Raw genomic sequence first — 20771 nt, forward strand, 5'->3', positions numbered from 1 at the left:
GTGTTTGGCGTTTTGTTTCTTTTCTTTCTACGGCATAGATTCTGATACGTGCCGCCTTCGCCAGTATTGTACATGATTTGAATAGATACTTCAGTGCATCTATTAAGCGAAAGCAAAAGTTCATATATTCTCATTCGATTGATGTTTCATTAAAGCCCTGCTTCACAGTACTTGGTAGATTATACATCTCGTTGCCTATTCCATGTTAGCTAATTATAGGTACCTAGTACGTACAAATGAGTCAATCCATAATCGGAGCCACAACGATCAATACTCAACCATAAGTGGGAGATTCCTAGAACTACGCCCAGCCCAGATACGGATTGTTCCCTCCGGAAGGATCCAGTTCTGCGCCCGAACGCTCCAATAACTGAGGTCCTTCCGCGTCAACGTCATCTGAACAGTTCTAGTCTCACCCGGTTGCATGGAGACTTTAGTGAAATTCCGCAAGACTCGGTCAGGGAACTCAATCGACTCGCGGGACCAGCCTAGTCCACGGTGCTCGGCGACGTCTTCAGGGAAGGAAACGTACACCTGGACCACATCCTGTCCGGTACGCTTACCGGTATTCGTTACTTCAACAGAAAGTTCGAGCATAGGTTCATAGAGCGAGGGATTGCCGCCAGGTCCGCCGCCTGCAGCGGATGGCTTCTGGCGCTTGTTGTATCCTTCGGGGTATGGGTACGGTCCAGGTTCAGTGCCCGTCAGAGAGTCGAGGTAGGGGTATATGTACTTGCGGAGAACGCGGAACCCTGGTGGGAAAATACTGGTAGAAGGGGAATCCCGTTTGTTTTCATAAGCGAGAGGCTTAACCTCATTAGCGGGAGGCTTAGCAGGCAGCTGAGATCTCTCCTGTAGTTTCTCGACGCTGAGTGAAGAGTATTTGAAGGTCGTGTATGACAAACCGAAGCCAAATTCGAACCGCGGAGTCACATTGAACTTGTCGAAATAACGATAGTCGACGTAGAGACCCTGCTCGAGGTTGACCTGTGGAACGGATGGGCCGGAATGCTCATACAGCACTTGCGCCCCTGGGCCATAGTCTTCTAGGCTGCGACCAATGGTGTATGGCAATCGTCCGCTCACGTCGACGTCTCCGAACAGAACCTGCACCAGAGCATTCCCACTTTCTTGTCCAGGCAGGTTGGCATACAGCACAGCGTACACACCAGGAAGGTCAATCCAAGATTCCATCACAACAGGGCCAATGGAATGTACAACGACCACTGTTTTACCTTCACCACCACCGCAATGTTTCGCTACCGCCTCTACCAACTCAGTGCCATTCTTTTGCAAAAATAGATCATTCCGATCAGCGTCAACGCCTTCACTGCGAATAAACCCTTCGCCGCCATCTGCATTCACAAAGACCAAACACAAATTCCGGTCTGCGAGGTCCTCGACGGCCACATTATTTGTCAGGTGACCTTGAACGTCAACTGAGTCCTTCGACCACGCAGACTGAAGTGCCTCCCATGGACTGACTAGGTATGGGAACTCGACAGCGCCGCTTCCCCAACCAGAGGCCAAGGTCCCTTGGTTGCATCCTCGGTCAGGACAGGCATTCGGTCCTTTGCCGGAGCCAGCATCTTCGCCGTATACACCGACCCGGTATTTGCCGTCGGGAATGGAGTCATGGCGCAGGAGTGGAAGGGTATTGTTTATATTCTTTAAAAGCACAGTACCTTCCGCAGCAACCTGGCGAGCAACATTAGAATGGGCGTGTGGGCCTATCCCCTGTGCATTGACAAATTTGTTGACCACACCGGTAGCATCTTTATCTGGTGAGCCTTCATATAAGTGTCCCACTCGCTCCTTCGTCCACGAAGAGAAGTTAGGCCCGCCCTCTCCGTCTGGAGCTGGCCGTTCCCACGAGTCCTGACCGAATTGGTACCAGGCGGCCACGATACGTGTGACCATGTCATTCAGACGCTCCATGGGAACAGATGTGTTTAAAGCTGCGCGAGTCAGCTCGCTGCCCCATAGTGCAACACCGTCGGCCCAGTGGAGGCCATCGCCAGGCATGCTCATGTCCAGGCCTCCAATGGCACTATTGACCCCTGAACGGTGGGCCAGCCAGTCCGACTGCACGAATCCTTGAAAACCGAGCTCGTCTTTGAGCAGACCATTCAAAAGTTTACTGTTCTCACAAGCATAGGTGTTGTTGACCATTTGATAGGAGCACATAATGCTGGCCACATCAGCCCGTACACTCTCGGCGAAGGGCCAAGCAAAAACCTCGTGTAGTGCCCGATCATCAATATTCGATGAAAGAGCAGTGGGAATACCCCATTCAAATGACTGACGGAAGTGTTCTTGTTCGTTTCCAATAAAGTGTTTTGCGGTTGCCATGACTCCGTTCTCTTGGATACCGCGAATGGTCTCTGCCGCAGCCACGCCCTGCAGAACTGGATCCGAACCGAATGCCTCCCAATTACGACCTCCAGCAGGCATCAAGCCGAGCGGCCCCATTGATGGACCGAGGATGACATTCACCCCTTTCAGCCGTGCTTCTTGTCCTAGGGCCAAGCCTCGTAATCGCATAAGATCGCGATTCCAAGTTGCGCCAGTGGTGATTCCCGCCGGGAATGCTGTGATATTCTGGGCGAATCTAAGTCCAAGCGGTCCGTCTTGTAGGCAGAGGGAAGGGAATTTAACGAGTTCGGCAGGTCCTGCGCAAAATGTCAGTGTCAGTGGGCGGACGCAAAGTAGTGGGATGAATTCAAAATGTTACCAGTATTCCCAACACAAAGGCCCATTTGCCAGCCTGTACCAGTAGTGATGTTCACCTTTTCGGGAAGTGACATCTTCTTGACCATCTCTTGGGCCTTGGTATAGCTTTCCTTCCATTGTTTGCTCGTTCCGCCAAGAGGTGTAGGATACCAAGAGACCGCTTGCTGCGACTGTCAGATACCTGGTATCGAATTTACCACATCTTATCCAGCGGCAAAAGGGCAACCTACAAATTCATTCCCTGTGGCTCCAGCAGAGGACCAGGGCAGGCCTCTGATCGCAACCCACACCACCACCAGGGCGATTATGAAGAAGCTCAAAACACTCCACCAAGAATGGAGGCGAAATAGCGACCTCCAGCCAAAGCTCCTTGTATCATCTTCCTCTTGGCTCTTCCTATGGTTCAATAACAGGCCCTTGTCCGGTGGGAGGCCATAATCGTCACTGTACCGTCCACCGAGCACCAGAGAGCTTCTGCCCGAGTCTCCTTCCTCCAGATCCGTAGCGAACGAGTCCGACAGTAGATTGCGATCTGCTCGAAGGAGATCTTCGATGCGCTTCGACACATCACGCTCGTCATCGGGGACATCGATCGGCACAGAATTCACGTCGCTCGTTTTCGAGCTCGAGGGTTGGGGATCCTGAGATCTGTCTTCTTTCAAAGGTAGAAGTCTGATATTAGTCTGATCGGAGGACTCATCTCCACTGGATGGTGTGTCTAAGTCCTGGTGTTGTTCCCAGCTGCTCTCCGACGTTGACTGTTCGGCCGGTGGATTCTGTAGCGACGTGTATAAGCGACGCGTGGGGCGATTGGATTTTGAGAGATTGGCCGGGCGTGAGGCTCCTTCCAGATCAGGTAAGGAAGCCATTCAGTCTTTGATTTCCATTGTTTTGCAGGATCTCTCAAAGTGTCCGAAGGGAGAGTCTGGTGTCCGTGACTGGGAAATGGTCACATGACATCATACTTATCTTCTTATCAACAGATTTCCCTTTTGGTCTGATTGAAGTTATCACATGCTTTCTCTCCAGCGAGTTTCATGAGAAAGGTCTGGATTCATTAGTCTCGTCGACAATCTTTCCGAAATTTCCGTAACTCGTATTGTCATTGAGCAGATCGTGTTGTATACTGTGTACATCGTTGGTCTACACTCTACACCATACACGGTAGTAGCGCGCAATGCAAATGCAATGTGAGACATTGTGGATCTTGTGGACCTGAGTTGGCGTCCCTGTGAGCTCATTATTCTCTCTTGTTATTGTCCTCTTCGACCTCGTTGTACCTGCTCCATGGCTTTCTTAGTCTGATCATCGAGGACTTGCGATGTTATCATCAATTGGAGTGACATCTACTTCGGTCTTCGATCGACTCGGCGGGTCTCGGCCAGGAACGAAGAGAATGGATCAACGACAAGTGAATAGAAGGTAACCTGCTATGTAGGCTATGTTTGTCCGATCTGAAGTGGAGATCCTGCCCAGTTGCATGCTGTCATTCTTCTGATCTACTACTGTCTTGTTCGGCCTTTTTCCTTCATGTGTTCTGGACTCCATCTTCTACTCCACATATCTTGCACAATCCGACTGTGAATTGGCCAATTTCCTCCGTTTCAATGGTTGTTTTTACCTTGTTACTGTCTCCACCAGACTTCAGCCATGGCGATCACCCAATTTATATGGAACTGGGTCCGCTTATGGACTTATTCAGGCATCCTCGATGTCCCCGTCTGGTATAAGACCGGTTCTACTTGCAACCCTCGAATCTTTCCTCTCCATAGATTATATCTCTCTTTCCTCCAATATAACCTACTATATACCCACTTCCACTCAAAATGAAGTTCTCTGCCCTTCTCGCTATCGCCCCTCTGGTGGCTGCCCTCCCCGGCTCCCATAGCAAGAACTCCGATGCTCCCTTCAGCGTCATCTCTGCTCGCTCCGCTTCACCCATTCACTTGCTGCCATTGAATGCCGCGGGCAGCTATTTTTGGCTCGGTGGTAATGCCCACAGTTACTCTCCCGTTCCTGGTGTCCCTGAGACCAACCAGACTGTGATTGCTGGAGGCCATTTCCTGGTAAGAGCACTTCAGAAAAATCAACATGGCATCGAGCCATCCACCCACGTTTGCTAATCCATACCTAGGATGTCAAGGTTCCCGGTGGTCAAGCCATCTACGTGGATCCTAAGGGTGCTCTGCGCTTCACCACTCCCCATTCCGCTTACGAGCCCGCCGGCGCTTCTGATGGCCCCTTCGCATACAAACCCGGCGCCTCTTTCGGTCACTGGAGCTATAGTGGCCAGGGAGCCTCTGGCTTCATGGCCTGTCCTACTACCAATGGCACTTCCGGATACCGTCGTTCCCGTCGGGGCGCTGCTGCCGCCCCAAAGTGGCAGGTTTATGCTGCTTTGCAGAATGCCACGGTCCCCTCTGGTAAAGTCAATGACTGCCTCGGCTTCGATGCTCTGGCTGTTTCTGTCAACTCCACTGCGCCTGCTGCTTGGGAGTATATCTGAGTTGCCTGATTAGGGAGTATATTGATCCTTAGCTAGTATCTAGATGCTAGTTTGAGGAACGGACAAGCTCAAAATGTACTTCTTACTGATGGTTTCCTGTTTGTTTCCGTGTCAATGAAGAGGTCGAAACAAGGAGCATGTGAAACTTTCAAACTCCCAATGGCAAGGAACCTTCAAAAGAATCATCTTCGGCCACTCAGGCACCAAATATGTGCCTCAGGTCTGATCGTAAGGTACATACGTCACAGTCCTGGAGATGTAGGTCTGCACCTTCCATCTGTAGATGTAAGGAATGCGTTCTGGGGAAGGAGCCCCCTGTCAGCACTCGTGGAACCCGATCACCTGACAGCTAGGTACTCTTACGGATAACTATATCAGCCCCCCCAGAAGCTAGTTTCCTTCTCTCTCCTCTCTCCTCCTTAGCGCATCTGAGATCACTTCCATGAATCCATCTACTTTCTTCAAGCATCTCTCCATACTCACCAAACATCCAACCGCTCCCTATGTCAAGTCCCGACAATCCCAAGTGAATGGGCAAAGGCTGCAAAAAGCTTGGGAGATAAAACGGCCGGTCTGGGTCTCCATGACTTGGAAGTTGGAACATATCCACTAGGCGTCAAAACTGAGTCTGTTGGATTTCGTTGCAATACGAGCGCTCTGGACCCTCCCACAATCGACACTCCAATTTCCTGGGTTCGACGATTCGATCATGGAAAAGGTCTCCGACTCTTTGCAGAACTTTCATAGCCGGATCGTTTTCGAAACCTTGGCAACATAGGGGTGACCCGCCGGGAGCTTGGGTACTTCCTATTGCCAGCAAATCACAGCAGAAGGTCATGCTAAGCCCGCCACCTTGAGCGCAGGCCTCGAGTCTGATTCCGTAGATACGGAACAGTCGCTCGCCACCGCCCGCCAACGGCGCGAGGTTCCCCTGCCTAGCTATGTGAGCATGGCGTCAGGATCCGACAGCCAATCGCCATTGCATTCGCAGTCAGGGATATCAGCGGCAGCGAGCGATTGGTCCACCAGTTCCAGTACCTCAGTACAGGTTGCAACTTGCAACCAAGGACGAACAGATCGTCAATGACGCCCTGCTGCCGTTTCTAAAGGCACTGTTGATCTACATACCCGAGGCGCGAAACGTGCGGTGCCAGCGGGAGGTTGACCGCCCACCATTTGACGCAGTAGTTTTTGGTGATAACCAAATGACTGCACGCACGGATGGCTGCTTGAGGGCGAAGAACGGCCAAGTCTTCGCAATCGCCGAGGTTAAGCCAAACGCTCGGAACCTAAAAGGCGACCGGAAGTGCGTTGGCAAGAGACGGGCGAGATGATTGCATGGCTAATGCATGACCTCGAGCATGAGCGAGAGCGCTCCCCCCTCCCCTCGGTAAGTTCGATGAAATGCCATTACCGGAATAGAGAGTCTGACCAGCTTCTATAGATGTCTGCTTGTATCGCAAGACAACCACGGATTTCTGTTGGTAGTGACCGGATATCCTTGCCCTGCACTACCGTTTCTCAAGATGAAACAGTACAGCCCGTGGAATATAAACGAGAAGGATCACACGGAAGATCTGGCTAAGATCATCAACGGTGTTGCCCGGGCTTGAAGTGGCACACGATCTCGCAAAGTTGGAAATTCGGAGAAGACGTAAATCTGGCCTTTGAACGTTGAAAAAAGGACGACAAAAGGGAAGTTGGGTTGGCATCTCCTCTAGACGTGTGCACTTGTGGAACGCGAGGAAGCTACCTTTCTTTTGCGTCCTCGCGCTAGGTCCTGTATCTAAAGTCGACTATAGCTTTCTTTAAATATTGATCACTGATCTGTATATGCCGTCCCCTCTTCTACGGATACCTACGTTACCTACGTAAGACCCTCACCCCCTCAAGCGTGCCGCCCAGGAGCCGATGGGAGACGACGCTCTTCAATCAAACCGTGTCGAAGCTCATCCTGTATTGAATACATCTGAGGATCTCCCACTTTGAGGACATGGTAAAACTTTCTGTAACCAAGATATTTGTACCGTCCACATAGGTACTCCACCATATAGCACAGAATAATGAGTAGCCATCCAATAAGTCTCATAAGAAGAGTCGTAGTCACGGCAAAGCTAAAGAATCACAGCCTCATAATACTTCTCCGCACAAGGTATCTTCACAGAACAAGGATGCGAGAAGGGTCCTCTGCCACGACCTGGAGTTGCCGACGGGAGTCGAATGTCCGACGCAAGTATAACTGGAGTGTTTTCTCGGGCAAGAACCAGATATCTTCAAACCCCCAAAACATGATCTCCTCCATAGTCTTAAGAAACATTATCAAGTAGGTAGACGCTTTACTGGTAAGAATCATGTGAGTGAAATGAATGTTGAAATTGGTTAATTGTTATACAACTATGCTAACTCCAGATGGTAGTTCAGGCCTTTTTCGAAAGGCAGACAGACAAAAAAAAAGAAACAAGGGTATTCATCATCATAAAATCACGGCCCGCTCAAAGCTTAGCAGCGCTGCCGGCAGAGGAGATCTCATTGTACAGCAGGCTGGTCAGGAAATCAGCGTAGTCCTCACCGGTGACCTGACTGGCGAAGTAGCGAGCAGCGAGCTGGAACTTGTTGCCCTTGCCAGCCTTGGAAGCCAGGCTGTCGGCCTGCTCCTGGAGCAGACGTAGGGCAAAGGCCTTGTCCATACGCTTGCCATCTGAGGTGGTCACGTTGTGACGAGTCCACTGCCAGAGTTGACTGCGGGACACTTCGGCAGTGGCCGCATCCTCCATCAGGAAGTTAATGGGCACACAGCCGACACCACGGAGCCAGCCCTCCATATAGCTCAGGCCGATGTTCAGGTTCTTGCGGATACCATCCTCGGTGATCTTGCCGGGGACGTTAGTGTTGAGAAGGTCGTTGGCGGTGATGTTGACATCCTCGCGGCGGACAAAGAGCTGGTTGGGTGTAGGCATGTGCTTGTTGAAGACCTCGGAGGCAATGGCGGCCAGGGCGGGGTGGGCAACCCAGGTACCGTCGTGACCGGCACGCACCTCGCGAAGCTTGTCGGCACGGACACTCTCCATGGCCTTGTCGTTGGCGGCAGGGTCGTTCTTGATGGGGATCTGGGCGGCCATACCACCCATAGCGTGCACACCACGACGGTGGCAAGTCTTGATGAGGAGCTTCACGTAGGCGTCCATGAAGGGAACGGTCATAGTGACGTCAGAGCGATCGGGAAGGACAAAGTTGGGGTGTTGGCGGAACTTCTTGATGAAAGAGAAGATGTAATCCCAGCGGCCACAGTTGAGACCGGAGCTGTGATCGCGGAGCTCGTAAATAATCTCATCCATCTCGAAGGCAGCAGTGATGGTCTCGATCAGGACGGTACCACGAATAGTACCACGGGGCATACCAATGTAGTCCTGGGAGAGGTTGAAGACGTCATTCCACAGACGGGCCTCGAGGTGAGACTCCATCTTGGGCAGGTAGAAGTAAGGACCGGCACCGCGGGCGACGAGCTCCTTAGCGTTGTGGAAGAAGTACAGACCGAAATCGAACAGACCACCGGAGATGGGCTCACCGTCGACGGTGAAGTGCTTCTCATCCAAGTGCCAGCCACGAGCACGGGCGATCAGGGTGGGCAGGGTGCGGTCAGTACGGAGCTTGTACTCCTTGCCGCCCTGCTGGAAGTCGACCTGGCGACGGATAGCATCGTACAGGTTGACCTGGCCATTGACCATGTTGTCCCAAGTCGGGGCACTTGAATCCTCGAAATCGGCCATGTAAGTCCAGACATCGGAGTTCAGAGCGTTCACGACCATCTTGCGGTCGGTGGGACCAGTGATCTCGACACGGCGGTCAACGAGACCAGGAGCGGGGGAGCTCCCTTCCAGGCATCGTTCTCACGAATGTGCTTGGTCTGAGGAAGGAAGTCGAGGAGGGTGCCTTTGTCGATCTCGGCCTGACGATCAATGCGACGTTGGAGGAGAGCTTTGCGGGTAGGGTTGAAGGTACGGTGGAGAAGAGCCAGGAAGGCACATGCCTCCTTGGTCAAAATCTTGCGAGCATCGTTGCTGATGGCGCCTAGGATGGCGACATCCTTGAGCTGTGTTTCGACGTGAGACATGACGGTATGTAGATGAGATGTATAGATGTGAGTATATACTAAGGGTATTCCATTCAAGTACAATTTTAGAAGAAAAGGGAAAATTCAATTAGGAAAGAGAGAAGAAAAAGAAGGTAGTGAGAGGAGATCAGTTGACTATATAGAAATGAGCAGAATCCCCATCTGCCCGAGGGAGGTGAAATACGTCAGAGTCACCGAAGTGCCGCGGTTGTCTCTTTTGGGCCTTCCAATGATAAGCCGAACTGGGTCCCGCCCATTTGACCGTTGCTTTCACCGCTTCGGGCCAGTTTCCCGCGGGAAACTCAATTGTAGCTTCCTCTCGGCCGACTTTTCCCGCTTCCCCCATCTTTTCTTCCTTATTTGGCCAGCTTACCCCATAAAGCTCGAGGTTGAATGTTCGGCATCGAGCTACTTTTACCCCGAATAAAACCGGGAGACGCCGTGTGCCGACTCTTATCGGGCCTCAATTCGAATTCATGCTTGTTATGAAATGATCTTGCTAATGATTATTGCTTGATTTATTTCTACATTATCGTTCTTGCGATCAATTAACATAACTAATTCTAGTACTCCACAAGCAGACAATCTCTCATCTTCCCTCCCTGCTACACCCGAGAAAAGCGGCTGCAGAATACTGCCACCTGGCAGTATGCTCCGAAACTCCAATGAGCCGCGGCTTAAGTCTCAGAATCTCCCATATCTAGCAGGGTTCACAAAAGTCATATCCGAAGCCGAAATGTCCCGGAGAGTCGATGCGGTCATCCTAAGCTCATCGGCATGTGACCGCATGTGACGCTGGGACCGCCAGATTTGACCAGCTTCATATAACGTTGGAAAGTCACTCGATATTTGGTCCGATGTATTTGGATAGGATTCCTGCAATATACTGTGTACTACTTTCCCTTACGCGCTACACAACCCCATCTAAGCCAATGCGACTATGTACAATCCTCTGGAGAATCGAGCCAAAGCCATGAGTCAAAACACGACATTACACGGTCTCAATGTACCGCTTCAATTCCCTGGAAAAACAGTGAAGTCAGCTTCCAGATCAACGTCGCAGTAGACAATATCACATACCAATCAGTAACCGCCTCTTCCCACAAGCGCACCTCGTGTTCCCGAGTCCCAGCGAAGTGATCAACGAATGAATCGCCAAACACCTCCCGTGCGACACTCCCCGGTCGTGCAAATGTAACAATTGCCTCCTTCAAAGACTTGGCCAACCGCGCACCCTGGTCGCTGGCGCCACCCATGTCTTCACCGCGGGCTAGAGGCGGCACGGGAATCTCGAGCTTCTGTTCCACTCCTCGCCATCCCAATGCCAGAATAGCCGCCAGGACAAGATGCGCATTGGTATCCGCACCCGGCACGCGTACCTCGAATCGAGTCGCTTTGGCGCTTGCTGTTGGGGGAGTGATCAGGCGGATAGAGGCAGCTCGGTGCTCCAGACCCCACGAGACCGTGACAGGCGCCCAGAAGTTTTCCACCAGTCGTTTGTAGGAATTGATGGTCGGGGCCAAGATCGGCATGATGTCCGGGAGACCGACGAGAAGACCAGCCAGGAAGTGTCGACCCAGATCGGAGAGATGAGCGATGTCGGGGTAGAGCGGGGATGGATCGGGTGAATCGCGAATGAAGGCGTTCTTTCCATCTGCGGTGACGAGTGAGATGTGCATGTGTCCACTGTTTCCCGGCAGGCCTTGTCGGGGTTTAGCCATGAAGCATGGGGTGATGCCATGCTTGATTCCGTATGCTTTGACGACGTATCTGTACAGGCAACCTGGTTAGTAAAGGCCTGCAAGGAGAGCTGATCAGAGGGAAACGCCATACTTGAACAACCCTGCCTTATCGGCCATATCCTTTGCTTCGCCGAATTGTAATGCCTATGACGATGTCAGCCCCAAAGGTGACCCATGGCGCTCTCTCACGTCACTCACAGCCTCAAAGACACCGGGTCCACTCTCGGTATGCCACCCCTCGATGTCGCATCGGAACTTCTCGCAGGCGTCGAATATGCCATAATAGTAATCTTGATTGTGGAGGGGACGCGTGATGGAATAGCCAAACATGCCTTCAGTTATCGAAGGCAATGCATCCGCTGGATTTGACTTGAGGAAACCAGCTGTCGCAGATGCTGCCCGCTCAGGACTGACATGATCACCCGGAGTGCGGAATTGGTAGAACTCATATTCAGCTGGATAGAACGAGTCTGTCAGCCATCGTGTCATAGATAAGCGGGGCCCTGGATTGAACTAACCTCCTGCCATGGCCCGATACCCTGCCGCCTCGGCTTTGGCAGCTGCGGTCTTCATCAATCCTCGTGGACAGGCGCACACCGGCTCCCTCGTGTCTGGATCCAGGAAACTGACGAGGAAGAAGGGCACATTATTCTCCCATGGAATGCGACGGAAACTGCGGAGGTCTGGAACAGCGACAAGGTCGCGATATCCGTTTTCTTTATTGCTGATGGCCAGCTCCTTGTAATACGTCGCATCATGTTGATCCCAGCCGAAGATAACGGAGCAGAATCCAAACCCCTCAGTGACGACGGACAAAAACTTATCCTTTTTCATCAGTTTACCACGCAGAATACCATCTATATCCACGCCTGCCACTTTCACCTTCGTGTCATCCCTGAGGACTTCGGCGACATTCTCGGCTGTGACCTCGGTGTATGTGGGGTCCGACATGATAGATCGGGTCCAGGGGTAGGAGAAGGTTCGGGTACGAAGGTTCAGGGGGTTGAAGAGAACGGGGGTACAAGAGAGCAGTGCGGTGAGTATCCGAAAGATAAGGTAACGTTTCGTTCAATCAAGGAGGTCGATCCTGTCCGTCAGGTGAAGTGATTCCGAGCAACTGTGCCCGCGCACTTGCGCAAGCTTGGAAGCTTATCAATGCCTTATCGGGGACGCCTTACCGCTTCGGGTCAACATCGTCACCGCTTACCTAACGGGATCCACCCCGTGAACGCTGCCCCGCGTATACTTTCGGAGCAAACACATTCTCGGTTGCGTTGACAACTCTCGTTGATTCAGTTATTTTCTCGGTTTCTGTGAGTGACCCAGGCACTGTATACGAATATCAAATGACGTTGTGATCCTTGAGGTTGATTCGTTGTTAATCTAGACCCTTCGTCGCTAATCTATACCCCTGTCCAACTACAGGAGCTACACGATATCTCATAATGGCTGCCACTACCCCTCGAGGACGCCTCCAAGGAAAGAATGCCATTATCACTGGCGCCGCCGGGTATGTTTCTTTTCGTCTTCCTAATTAGCAATCTCTTCAAGATCCTCACTGATTCCGGACTTCGGCCAGTGGCATTGGTCTTGAAACCAGTATCCTATTCGCTCGCGAGGGGGCCAACGTCCTGATGGCCGACGTCTCCGAGCCGGCTCTTGCAAAGGCCTTGGCCAAGGTCAAGGAAGTAGTGCCCACCGCCCCTCGGGTCGAATCCATCCGATGTGATGTGTCCAAGGAGTCGGACGTACAAGCAATGGTCGAGTCACAGGATAGCTGGGGAGGCATGGACGTGATCTTCAACAATGCGGGAATCATGCATGCCGACGATGCTGATGCCATCGACACCCCCGAGAGGATCTGGGATCTCACACACAACATCAATGTTAAGGGTGTCTGGTTCGGTAGCAAGCACGCCGTCCTCAGTCTGCGTCGTCACAAGAAGACTCGTGGCAGCATCATCAACACTGCTAGCGTTGTCGCATTGGTGGGCGCTGCTACTCCTCAGCTGGCCTATACAGCAAGCAAGGGTGCGGTCCTGGCCATGACTCGGGAGTTGGCCATTGTTCACGCTCGTGAGGGCTACCGCTTCAATGCTCTTTGCCCCGCCCCTCTGAAGTAGGTTGCTTTACCTGCTTTTCTCTTAGCACCAACTGACAACAATGTAGTACTCCACTTTTGCAGGACTGGCTCGGTGATGACAAGGCCAAGCGACACCGTAGGGAGGTGCACTTCCCCACCGGCCGGTTCGGTGAGGCCATTGAGCAGGCTCACGCTGTGGTTTTCCTTGCCAGCGATGAGAGCAGCTTTGTAAATGGAACAGACTTTGTCGTCGACGGTGGAATGACCAAGGTAAGTGTGAGGTTGGATGAATCTCCCACATCAACGCTGACAAGCCATGCCAGGCTTATGTGACCCCGGAGGGTCCGGCCACCCCTGCGCCTATGAACAATGGCCATTGAGTTGGCCTCAAACCCATTTGTTTAGATAGTAGTGACAATCGAGGATCTGTGTGGTAAGCAAAGGCGGAGGTGTGAACACTGACCCGATGTCCGGGATGTTTTCCGGGTGGATATGTGGATACACCGGGGCCCCGGGCGGGACAATCCGAGGATTTTGAATAAGTTAATTGAAGAAGATATTCGACGATTTATATGTTGTAACGTTGTCAATAGACTGTGTACATTGTAGGAACTACACACACCAGCTAGTACCTGAGCCATATGATGAAGTGGCCTGATCGCCTCACAAATACGTGACATCCTCGGCCCACGTCATGAATTTCCCCGCATTTCCGCTTCTTCCGCTTCTTCCGCTCCCCCGATGCCCCTTTCCTTGACTTCCTTTCAACGTTCTCAATATCCACATCTATACTCTTCAACATCTTCACTATACTCACCATATTCACAATGTCTCAATTTGCTATCGGTACAAACAAGTCATATGGGAATAACCCAACTGGACCGAGTCTTAAGCCTCGGAACGCCCGCATGTCAGTTAAATTGGCCGCTTTTCTCTAGGCCCGCGAGGAACTAACTTCTTTTACAGACTGATTCCTTTGATGGCAACGATTGGTCTTGGTATGCGCTTAGTATCCGCTGACAACGTCATCTATACGGATCACACTGACTTTCTCTGCAGGTTTCGGAGTATACAATTATTACATCGAGGCTAAGTCGCGGCAGCAAATGTCTCTGTTGGAGGAAGAACAACGTCTGGCACGAAACCTGCAATTGATGGATGCATACGGCGACAAAAACAGTCTTCATGATGTTCAGCAAGCCCTCGACACTTACAACGTTCGTTGAATGACAGCGGACCCATCGAGATGCTGGTCGTCTTGGGGTCAATGGGTGTCTTTTGGATTGTTTTCCTGCCTGACTTGCGTGTATTATGAGGATTTATGAGCTTGGTTTTCGTGAAATGGCACGCAGCTCACATCTGGCGTCGGGGATGCATGAGCGTTTTCTGGGGAGTTCGGACTTTACATGAATGTATATATGAATTACAACTTCAAATATATCGATCCATTGTTAAGCAGTCAGTCCCGTTATATCTCGTAGATGATGGATGGAAATCATGTAGAGCTTCAGCAGTGGTCAAAGCCATCACAGGGGAGAGAGATGTATCCATGAGGTGTTTTCTATTCTGAAATGTCAAACTGTCAACATGATAGGTAGGCGGTTATCACGAGCAAGCGAGGCTGTCAGCATCGAGAAAAGAGTGGATAGAGCACTGTGGATGCAAGAGATAGCGAACAAATTGACTGACCAAAATTGAAAATGGCATTCCATATCGTACACATTCCTTCAAGCAAATGGGATTTAAATTTGGATTGCCCCCTTCAGGTATTCTCTGATTCGCAGGGTTAATGACACTATACGATGTCGGGTAAGTCCATGCGGCTTTCGACCAGAGGAGCCGAGATATCAACAGACTAGCACTTTAGGGCTAGTGCAATGACGATAAGCCTTTCTAGCTTGGCATTGATGTCTATGTTCTACTCAGCTGGGCTGATATGCTACCTCATAGCTTCCCCGCATGCTCTCCCATCGGAGCCTGTCCGGAGTCATATTAGGAGCACATCGGAGTACTTATACTGCTTTACTCCCAAGCTTTGGCATTCTCTGCAGCCATTCTCCGCGATTTTGAATTTAGGATTTACTTCACAATGAAAGAAATTCCACTCGAAGGCGATGATGCCAAGCTGGCCGCCATGGGCCATCGGCCTGAACTTCAACGCAGTCATTCGACATGGTAAGTAAATGAACATGGCGCAAGACTGGATGCTGACGGTTCCAGGTCAATGCTTGGTTTGGCCTTTGCAGTTCTCAATGTAGGTTTGGCGTGTATGGCGGCATATCATCGAGCTAATGTGGTTAGTCGTGGACTGCACTTTCGGCCAGTTTGTCGATCAGTCTCACCTCCGGTGGAAGCACAAGTGTGGTTTGGGGTAAGTGGATTGATAAAATGCCTGTCTCTAATAGGTGAGACTACATTAACATGCGCTTTGTAGGGTTGGTGACTGCAGGATTCTGTAACCTTTGCATCGCATGTTCCTTGGCTGAGTTTCTCTCGGCGTATCCGACGTATGGTCTAATATTCCTGAGATTGGTCCCACAGACTGATTTTCTGACAGAGCCGGTGGACAATATCATTGGGTTGCAGGTAAGCTATTACATGCCTGCCAGAGATATATGGTCTAGGCCTCGAGACTGACGCGAATTTGGATGCTAGCTAGTATGTTCTCCTCGGACGACCAGTCGATATTGACGCTAACGGATCGAAGTCGCGTGGCCGAGTACAGTTCCAATTCTCTCATGGGTGACTGGATGGGTTAATGTGGCAGGCTGGGTATGCAAGACAATCATCCGATGTGGTATTGTGTTAGATGAGGATCTAATATCCGACAGATTGCTCTCGTTGCCACGAACTCGCTTCTTTCCAGCCAGCTTATTGTTGGAATTATTTCCGTTCTCCACGAGGTGAGAAAGGCTCTTTGGAGTAATATCCTATCCCAATCTAACGGCATATGAAGAACTATGTACCCAAACCCTGGCATCAATTCCTGATCTACATCGGCTTGACCATCGGTTCCTTCATAATCAACGCTTTCATGAACTCCGCGTTGCCGATGATCTATCGCGGTGCTTGTGAGTTAAATTCGCCCATCTCGTCTCTATCTCTAACGATGGTTAGTCATGTGGTCGATTGGAGGATTTGTGATTGTATCTATCACTGTCCTCGCATGCGCCGCCCCCAACTATAACTCAGCTTAGTATGAAGTCCTCAGGGTGGGCTCAAATGACGACAACTGACATACATGTAGCTTTGTGTTCTGTGATTTTGTTAACACGACAGGCTGTATGGCTATCCAGAAGTCCATTAAGATCATCTTGCTAACTCTTGCCACTAGGGCCCGACGGAGTTGCATGGCTTCTAGGTGTATGTTGTCCGTTAGATCTACGATGCTGCAGCGAGGCTCACAGATATTCTAGTTGCTTCAAGGAGGGCTTGGTGTCACGGCCTTTGTAAGTCGGCGAAGACCACCCGGAAGACCCCAATCAGCCCGGCTAACTTCATCTAGGATGCAGTGGCACACATGATTGAAGGTAAGCCATGAACAGGAGGGATGAAAACATGGAAACTGACACATCGCGCGCTCAGAGGTACCAAATGCGGACATTGAGGGGCCCAGAATCATGGTAACCTGCGTCGGCATTGGTGTATTCACTGGTTCTATCTTCTTGATAGTCTTGCTTTTCGTCGCTGGCAACATGGAAACGGTTGCAAGCTCCGCGGCTGGCCCTCTCCTCCAGATTCTGATCGATGCCACCAAAAACAACATCGGAGCCATATGCCTCTTGATGTACGTGGGCAACTCCATTCTTATATCGAGTTTCTGCGTTGACTCTAGATTCTAGGTTGCCTTTGGTCTGCTTGGTATTTGCTATAGTCAGTGTCATGACGACCAGTAGCCGGATGATCTTCGCTTTCGCAAGGTATGTGATCTGCTTCACGTCATTCAACGCGAGTACTAATTATTCACAGAGATGGAGGTCTTCCTGCCTCCAAATTCTTCGCTAAAGTTCACCCAACACTCAAATTGCCCCTCAACGCATTGATGCTGAGCGTCGTTGTGGTAATCGCATTCGGGTGCATCTTTCTGGGATCTTCAAGGTATTGGCCGCTGCCCATTGTTGACACATAAGTGGTCACTGACCCAAGTTTAGTGCTTTCAACGCGATTATATCGGCCTCGGTTGTTGCCCTTGATTTGTCCTATGGAATTCCCATTGCGATCAATTGCCTCCAGGGACGGAGATCACTTCCCGAGAGGAAATGGCAATTGCCCCGGGCACTGGGATGGACTGTCGATATGGTATGTTGCGATCATGGGAGGCTTGACTATGCTAGAATACCTGCTGATCATGTTAGATTGCTTTGTCATATATTCTTTTGACAACAGTCCTATTTGTATTCCCTCCCTCAAGTACTGTCACCGGAAGCAGTATGAGTGAGTACCTGCCTGTTTGAATGTCCATGACAGCCAGTTTACTAACCGAACAACTTAGACTACTGTATTGCGGCTTTTGCCATCATCATCCTGATCTCTGTGTTCCAGTGGATTGTGGATGGAAGAAAGAATTTCACCGGTCCACGTGTTGATATCACCCTCGACGCTCTGCACGCTATGGCTACAAGAGAGGAGGTTGAGCCCAGTTTGCACGAGAAACAATATAGCAAACAGGCCAGGTGATCTGATGATGCTACCTACAATGATAATTTTGCATTGCTAAGTTAGCACCTATGCTGGAGGAGGTCGTTGCTTTGAGGCGACCTACAAAAGTCTAGGACGGCACCGAGCAGGGGAGATATGTACATTAGTCAGATGTAGACTCAGATTTTTCAGAGCAAACCTGGAATGAATCTCTTAGTTGAGCGGTGCCACTCCTCCCACTGCTGCCCAAACTTCTGCCTCAGCATGCCTTCTTCGTCCCGCACTCTTATTCCCAATGCCCCGAGCCCGAGTCCTATGGCCCCTACCATGATGCTCAATCCCCACCCCTGCCACCGAGCAAGAACTGACTCGGGGATCCAGCAAGCGGGTGTGCCATCCCCAGCGAGTGAATAAAGCTGTGATTCCGATGGCCACCAGCGCCGCTCCTGTATAGCTGGGATGTTGGACCCAGCGATAAATCCCCGTTGTCACCAGATGATCTGGAACAGTCAGGTGAAACGTGAAGAATTTGCCGAGTCCACCGTAAGCCGAGAGGCGCACGTATGCACCGACGTAGACCAGGAGGAGGGATGTGATTGAGCAGATATTCCATGTGAACAGTTCCGGGCGAAGATTTTGAGGCTGCGGACACACCTGTAAGATGCGACCAGGGGCATAATGCGGAATGACCACCAACAGCGCATGATACATGACAACGATGAGCGCGATTCGACGGGCAATAATCGGAAAAGTCCCCGCTATTATGCCGAGGCGGTCTCGCTGCCGAGATTTCTGTGCTGGGGCAGGGGTGGGTGATGTGGCGCAAATTGCAGAGAGAACCCCGGCCGCCACCATCGCGGCTGCGAGGAGGACCGATGATAATTCACCCATATTGAGGGTCATCCAATGTTTTCGTGAGGATGCAGTCTGGATGTTCAGATCACAGATGGAAAGGATGCTCAAGGGGGCAATGACAGGTGAGCGGAGAAACCAATTTCCCGCGCTGATCGACGAGGGTGATCAGAGGGATCACATGTAGAAGTTGACGTAGTTGCCAGGTGACAACTTGACACTACGGGATGGGCCGAAGATTCGCATCTGCCACTGCCTTTGCCAAATTGCCTGCATCATGTGTGTCTACTGTCTTCTTATTTACAGTTTACACGGGCAGTAGGTGATAGGTATTGGCTTGAAGGATGTTCGGGATGCATACTCCGTATGGAGCGGAAATATATCGGGCATTGCACCAGCCAAGGACAGCCAAGCTCAACCTTTTCGCATGTTGCGGGGATTTTGCCGTTTCCATGCCCGGACCACCTATGGCTGGCAACATGAAACATTCCATTTCCCGGGCCCCAGCCTGGGGCCGGGTAAATCTCGGATCATTCCTTCTGCAGGAACGATCGCCCCTTGACCTGGTAGGGTGGACGTTGATCACTTCAATGTCCATGGTGGAACGATCTCTTCACTGTCTAATCCAACCAGGGAGAAAGGCCTCAGTGATTGGCCTTCATGTCCGTACCCTGTTGCAAAAGGACGCTTTAGGTCCTAATAGCTCAAATCCAGCATGGGAGTAGGTTTGAAGGATATAATAGCAGGAGATGAGGATTTAAGGGAAGACATTCCCAGCACTCGATCTGCTCTGTATCTGGTCTCAAACAACCTATCTTGAACAGTCCGAAACAACCTCATAGACGATGAAAGCTACCGCAGTCTTGCTTGTTGGCTCATTATCCACCATTGTTGCTGGACATGGCTACCTTTGGAAACCAGACAGCCGAACAAAACTCGGGTTCAAGGTCAGAACATGGGATATACTCAGAATTCCCCCAATATAACTTCGACTGATTGAAAATAGGCTGGCACCGACACCTGCCCCGAGTGCACTATTCTCGAGCCAGTGTCCTCCTGGCCAGATCTTGATGTAGCACCCGTGGGCCGCAGCGGACCCTGTGGATACAATGCTCGAGTGAGCGTTGACTACAACCAGCCAGGCAAGAGCTGGGGCTCTGATGTGGTCACCACCTACAAGGCTGGCGAGGTGGTCGATGTGGTGTGGTGCCTTGATCACAACGGTGACCACGGTGGCATGTTCAGCTACCGTATCTGCCAAAACCAGGACATCGTCGACAAATTTCTGGATCCCGAGTATCTCCCCACGGATGCGGAGAAGCAGGAAGCCGAAGATTGCTTCGAAGAAGGATTGCTCGAGTGCACTGATGTTGATGGGCAAACTTGCGGTTATAGTGCTGACTGTGACGAAGGCGCGGCTTGCCAGCGCAACGACTGGTTCACGTGCAATGGCTTCAACGACACCAAATGCCAAGGCGTTGACGGTTCAGACCTTGGATCTTGCGACACAACAATCTCCGGTGGTTATACTGTGTCGAAGAAGATCAAGATTCCTGATTATATCTCAAACCATACCTTGATCTCCTGGAAGTGGAACTCTTTCCAGACAGGTCAGATTTACCTCTCCTGTGCAGATATTGCGATTGAGTGAACAAGTGAAATATAGCCAGGCCAGGGCCAGTTTGGCAGACTACCTCTATCAATGTGGATTTTGAATTCATAAACTTACGTTTTGATGAATAGCACATAGCCGTAGTGTGCCCCATGGCCCATGTGCTGGGGTAATTGTACCTACCTCATAAGATGAGACAGAGCCTATAGAATCTACACAGGAACAGGGCTAGAAATAGCCGACTTTCTCGGCGCCGAGGGAATGAAAGTCAGGGTGACAACAGATGGGATTGCTGCGCCTTACTCGCAGTTCTTCCAAGACCCCAAACTGTTGGGACTTTCTTTTCACATGTTAATTTGCCGAGACTTAGCCCTACTTGTAATTCAACTCTAAATATAAGGTACCTACAGTCAAGCCCCTATTCGACAGCTCTGGGAGATTTAAGTGCTGACATGAGGGTCGAACGGGTCTTGGAACCTCGCAGCCCTCGGCAT

The 20771-nt window shown here is 51.0% G+C and overlaps 10 protein-coding genes across 10 annotated transcripts; 6 read left to right on the forward strand and 4 right to left on the reverse strand.

Annotated features, from left to right (window-relative positions):
* Positions 1 to 267: 267 nt before the first annotated feature.
* On the reverse strand, positions 268 to 3602 carry N7515_004252 (beta-glucosidase; the record flags this gene model as incomplete). Its single annotated transcript, XM_056664996.1, has 3 exons — positions 268 to 2672; positions 2735 to 2903; positions 2964 to 3602. The coding sequence occupies 3 exons, from the start codon at positions 3600 to 3602 to the stop codon at positions 268 to 270; spliced, it is 3213 nt and encodes a 1070-aa protein (XP_056524053.1).
* Positions 3603 to 4559: 957 nt separating this feature from the next.
* N7515_004253 (putative IgE-binding protein) lies at positions 4560 to 5239 on the forward strand (the record flags this gene model as incomplete). Its single annotated transcript, XM_056664997.1, has 2 exons — positions 4560 to 4799; positions 4868 to 5239. The coding sequence occupies 2 exons, from the start codon at positions 4560 to 4562 to the stop codon at positions 5237 to 5239; spliced, it is 612 nt and encodes a 203-aa protein (XP_056524054.1).
* Positions 5240 to 6600: 1361 nt separating this feature from the next.
* On the forward strand, positions 6601 to 6852 carry N7515_004254 (uncharacterized protein; the record flags this gene model as incomplete). The annotated part of the gene is made up of 2 exons (XM_056664998.1): positions 6601 to 6629; positions 6684 to 6852. The coding sequence occupies 2 exons, from the start codon at positions 6601 to 6603 to the stop codon at positions 6850 to 6852; spliced, it is 198 nt and encodes a 65-aa protein (XP_056524055.1).
* Positions 6853 to 7731: 879 nt separating this feature from the next.
* N7515_004255 (malate synthase) lies at positions 7732 to 9350 on the reverse strand (the record flags this gene model as incomplete). The annotated part of the gene is made up of 2 exons (XM_056664999.1): positions 7732 to 9110; positions 9131 to 9350. 2 exons carry the CDS (start codon positions 9348 to 9350, stop codon positions 7732 to 7734), a joined length of 1599 nt encoding a protein of 532 aa, XP_056524056.1.
* A 991-nt stretch (positions 9351 to 10341) lies between these two features.
* N7515_004256 (glutamine synthetase family protein) lies at positions 10342 to 12043 on the reverse strand (the record flags this gene model as incomplete). Its single annotated transcript, XM_056665000.1, has 5 exons — positions 10342 to 10372; positions 10431 to 11120; positions 11184 to 11236; positions 11291 to 11562; positions 11611 to 12043. 5 exons carry the CDS (start codon positions 12041 to 12043, stop codon positions 10342 to 10344), a joined length of 1479 nt encoding a protein of 492 aa, XP_056524057.1.
* A 494-nt stretch (positions 12044 to 12537) lies between these two features.
* N7515_004257 (putative short-chain dehydrogenase/reductase family protein) lies at positions 12538 to 13555 on the forward strand (the record flags this gene model as incomplete). The annotated part of the gene is made up of 4 exons (XM_056665001.1): positions 12538 to 12602; positions 12672 to 13211; positions 13262 to 13445; positions 13499 to 13555. The coding sequence occupies 4 exons, from the start codon at positions 12538 to 12540 to the stop codon at positions 13553 to 13555; spliced, it is 846 nt and encodes a 281-aa protein (XP_056524058.1).
* Positions 13556 to 14002: 447 nt separating this feature from the next.
* N7515_004258 (uncharacterized protein) lies at positions 14003 to 14401 on the forward strand (the record flags this gene model as incomplete). The annotated part of the gene is made up of 3 exons (XM_056665002.1): positions 14003 to 14085; positions 14142 to 14173; positions 14235 to 14401. 3 exons carry the CDS (start codon positions 14003 to 14005, stop codon positions 14399 to 14401), a joined length of 282 nt encoding a protein of 93 aa, XP_056524059.1.
* Positions 14402 to 15264: 863 nt separating this feature from the next.
* N7515_004259 (uncharacterized protein) lies at positions 15265 to 17852 on the forward strand (the record flags this gene model as incomplete). The annotated part of the gene is made up of 19 exons (XM_056665003.1): positions 15265 to 15350; positions 15396 to 15429; positions 15477 to 15546; positions 15610 to 15682; positions 15733 to 15761; positions 15883 to 15947; positions 16007 to 16078; positions 16132 to 16246; positions 16293 to 16371; positions 16423 to 16457; positions 16510 to 16538; positions 16592 to 16624; positions 16681 to 16705; positions 16761 to 16962; positions 17018 to 17095; positions 17145 to 17273; positions 17327 to 17474; positions 17531 to 17609; positions 17668 to 17852. The coding sequence occupies 19 exons, from the start codon at positions 15265 to 15267 to the stop codon at positions 17850 to 17852; spliced, it is 1566 nt and encodes a 521-aa protein (XP_056524060.1).
* A 174-nt stretch (positions 17853 to 18026) lies between these two features.
* N7515_004260 (methyltransferase family protein) lies at positions 18027 to 18704 on the reverse strand (the record flags this gene model as incomplete). The annotated part of the gene is made up of 1 exon (XM_056665004.1): positions 18027 to 18704. One exon carries the CDS (start codon positions 18702 to 18704, stop codon positions 18027 to 18029), a length of 678 nt encoding a protein of 225 aa, XP_056524061.1.
* Positions 18705 to 19510: 806 nt separating this feature from the next.
* N7515_004261 (Chitin-binding domain 3) lies at positions 19511 to 20316 on the forward strand (the record flags this gene model as incomplete). The annotated part of the gene is made up of 2 exons (XM_056665005.1): positions 19511 to 19612; positions 19672 to 20316. The coding sequence occupies 2 exons, from the start codon at positions 19511 to 19513 to the stop codon at positions 20314 to 20316; spliced, it is 747 nt and encodes a 248-aa protein (XP_056524062.1).
* Positions 20317 to 20771: the final 455 nt, after the last annotated feature.

The sequence above is a fragment of the Penicillium bovifimosum genome (genome assembly GCF_028826915.1).
Source record: "Penicillium bovifimosum strain IBT 22155 chromosome Unknown utg000003l_segment0_segment0, whole genome shotgun sequence".
Lineage (NCBI taxonomy): Eukaryota > Fungi > Ascomycota > Eurotiomycetes > Eurotiales > Aspergillaceae > Penicillium > Penicillium bovifimosum.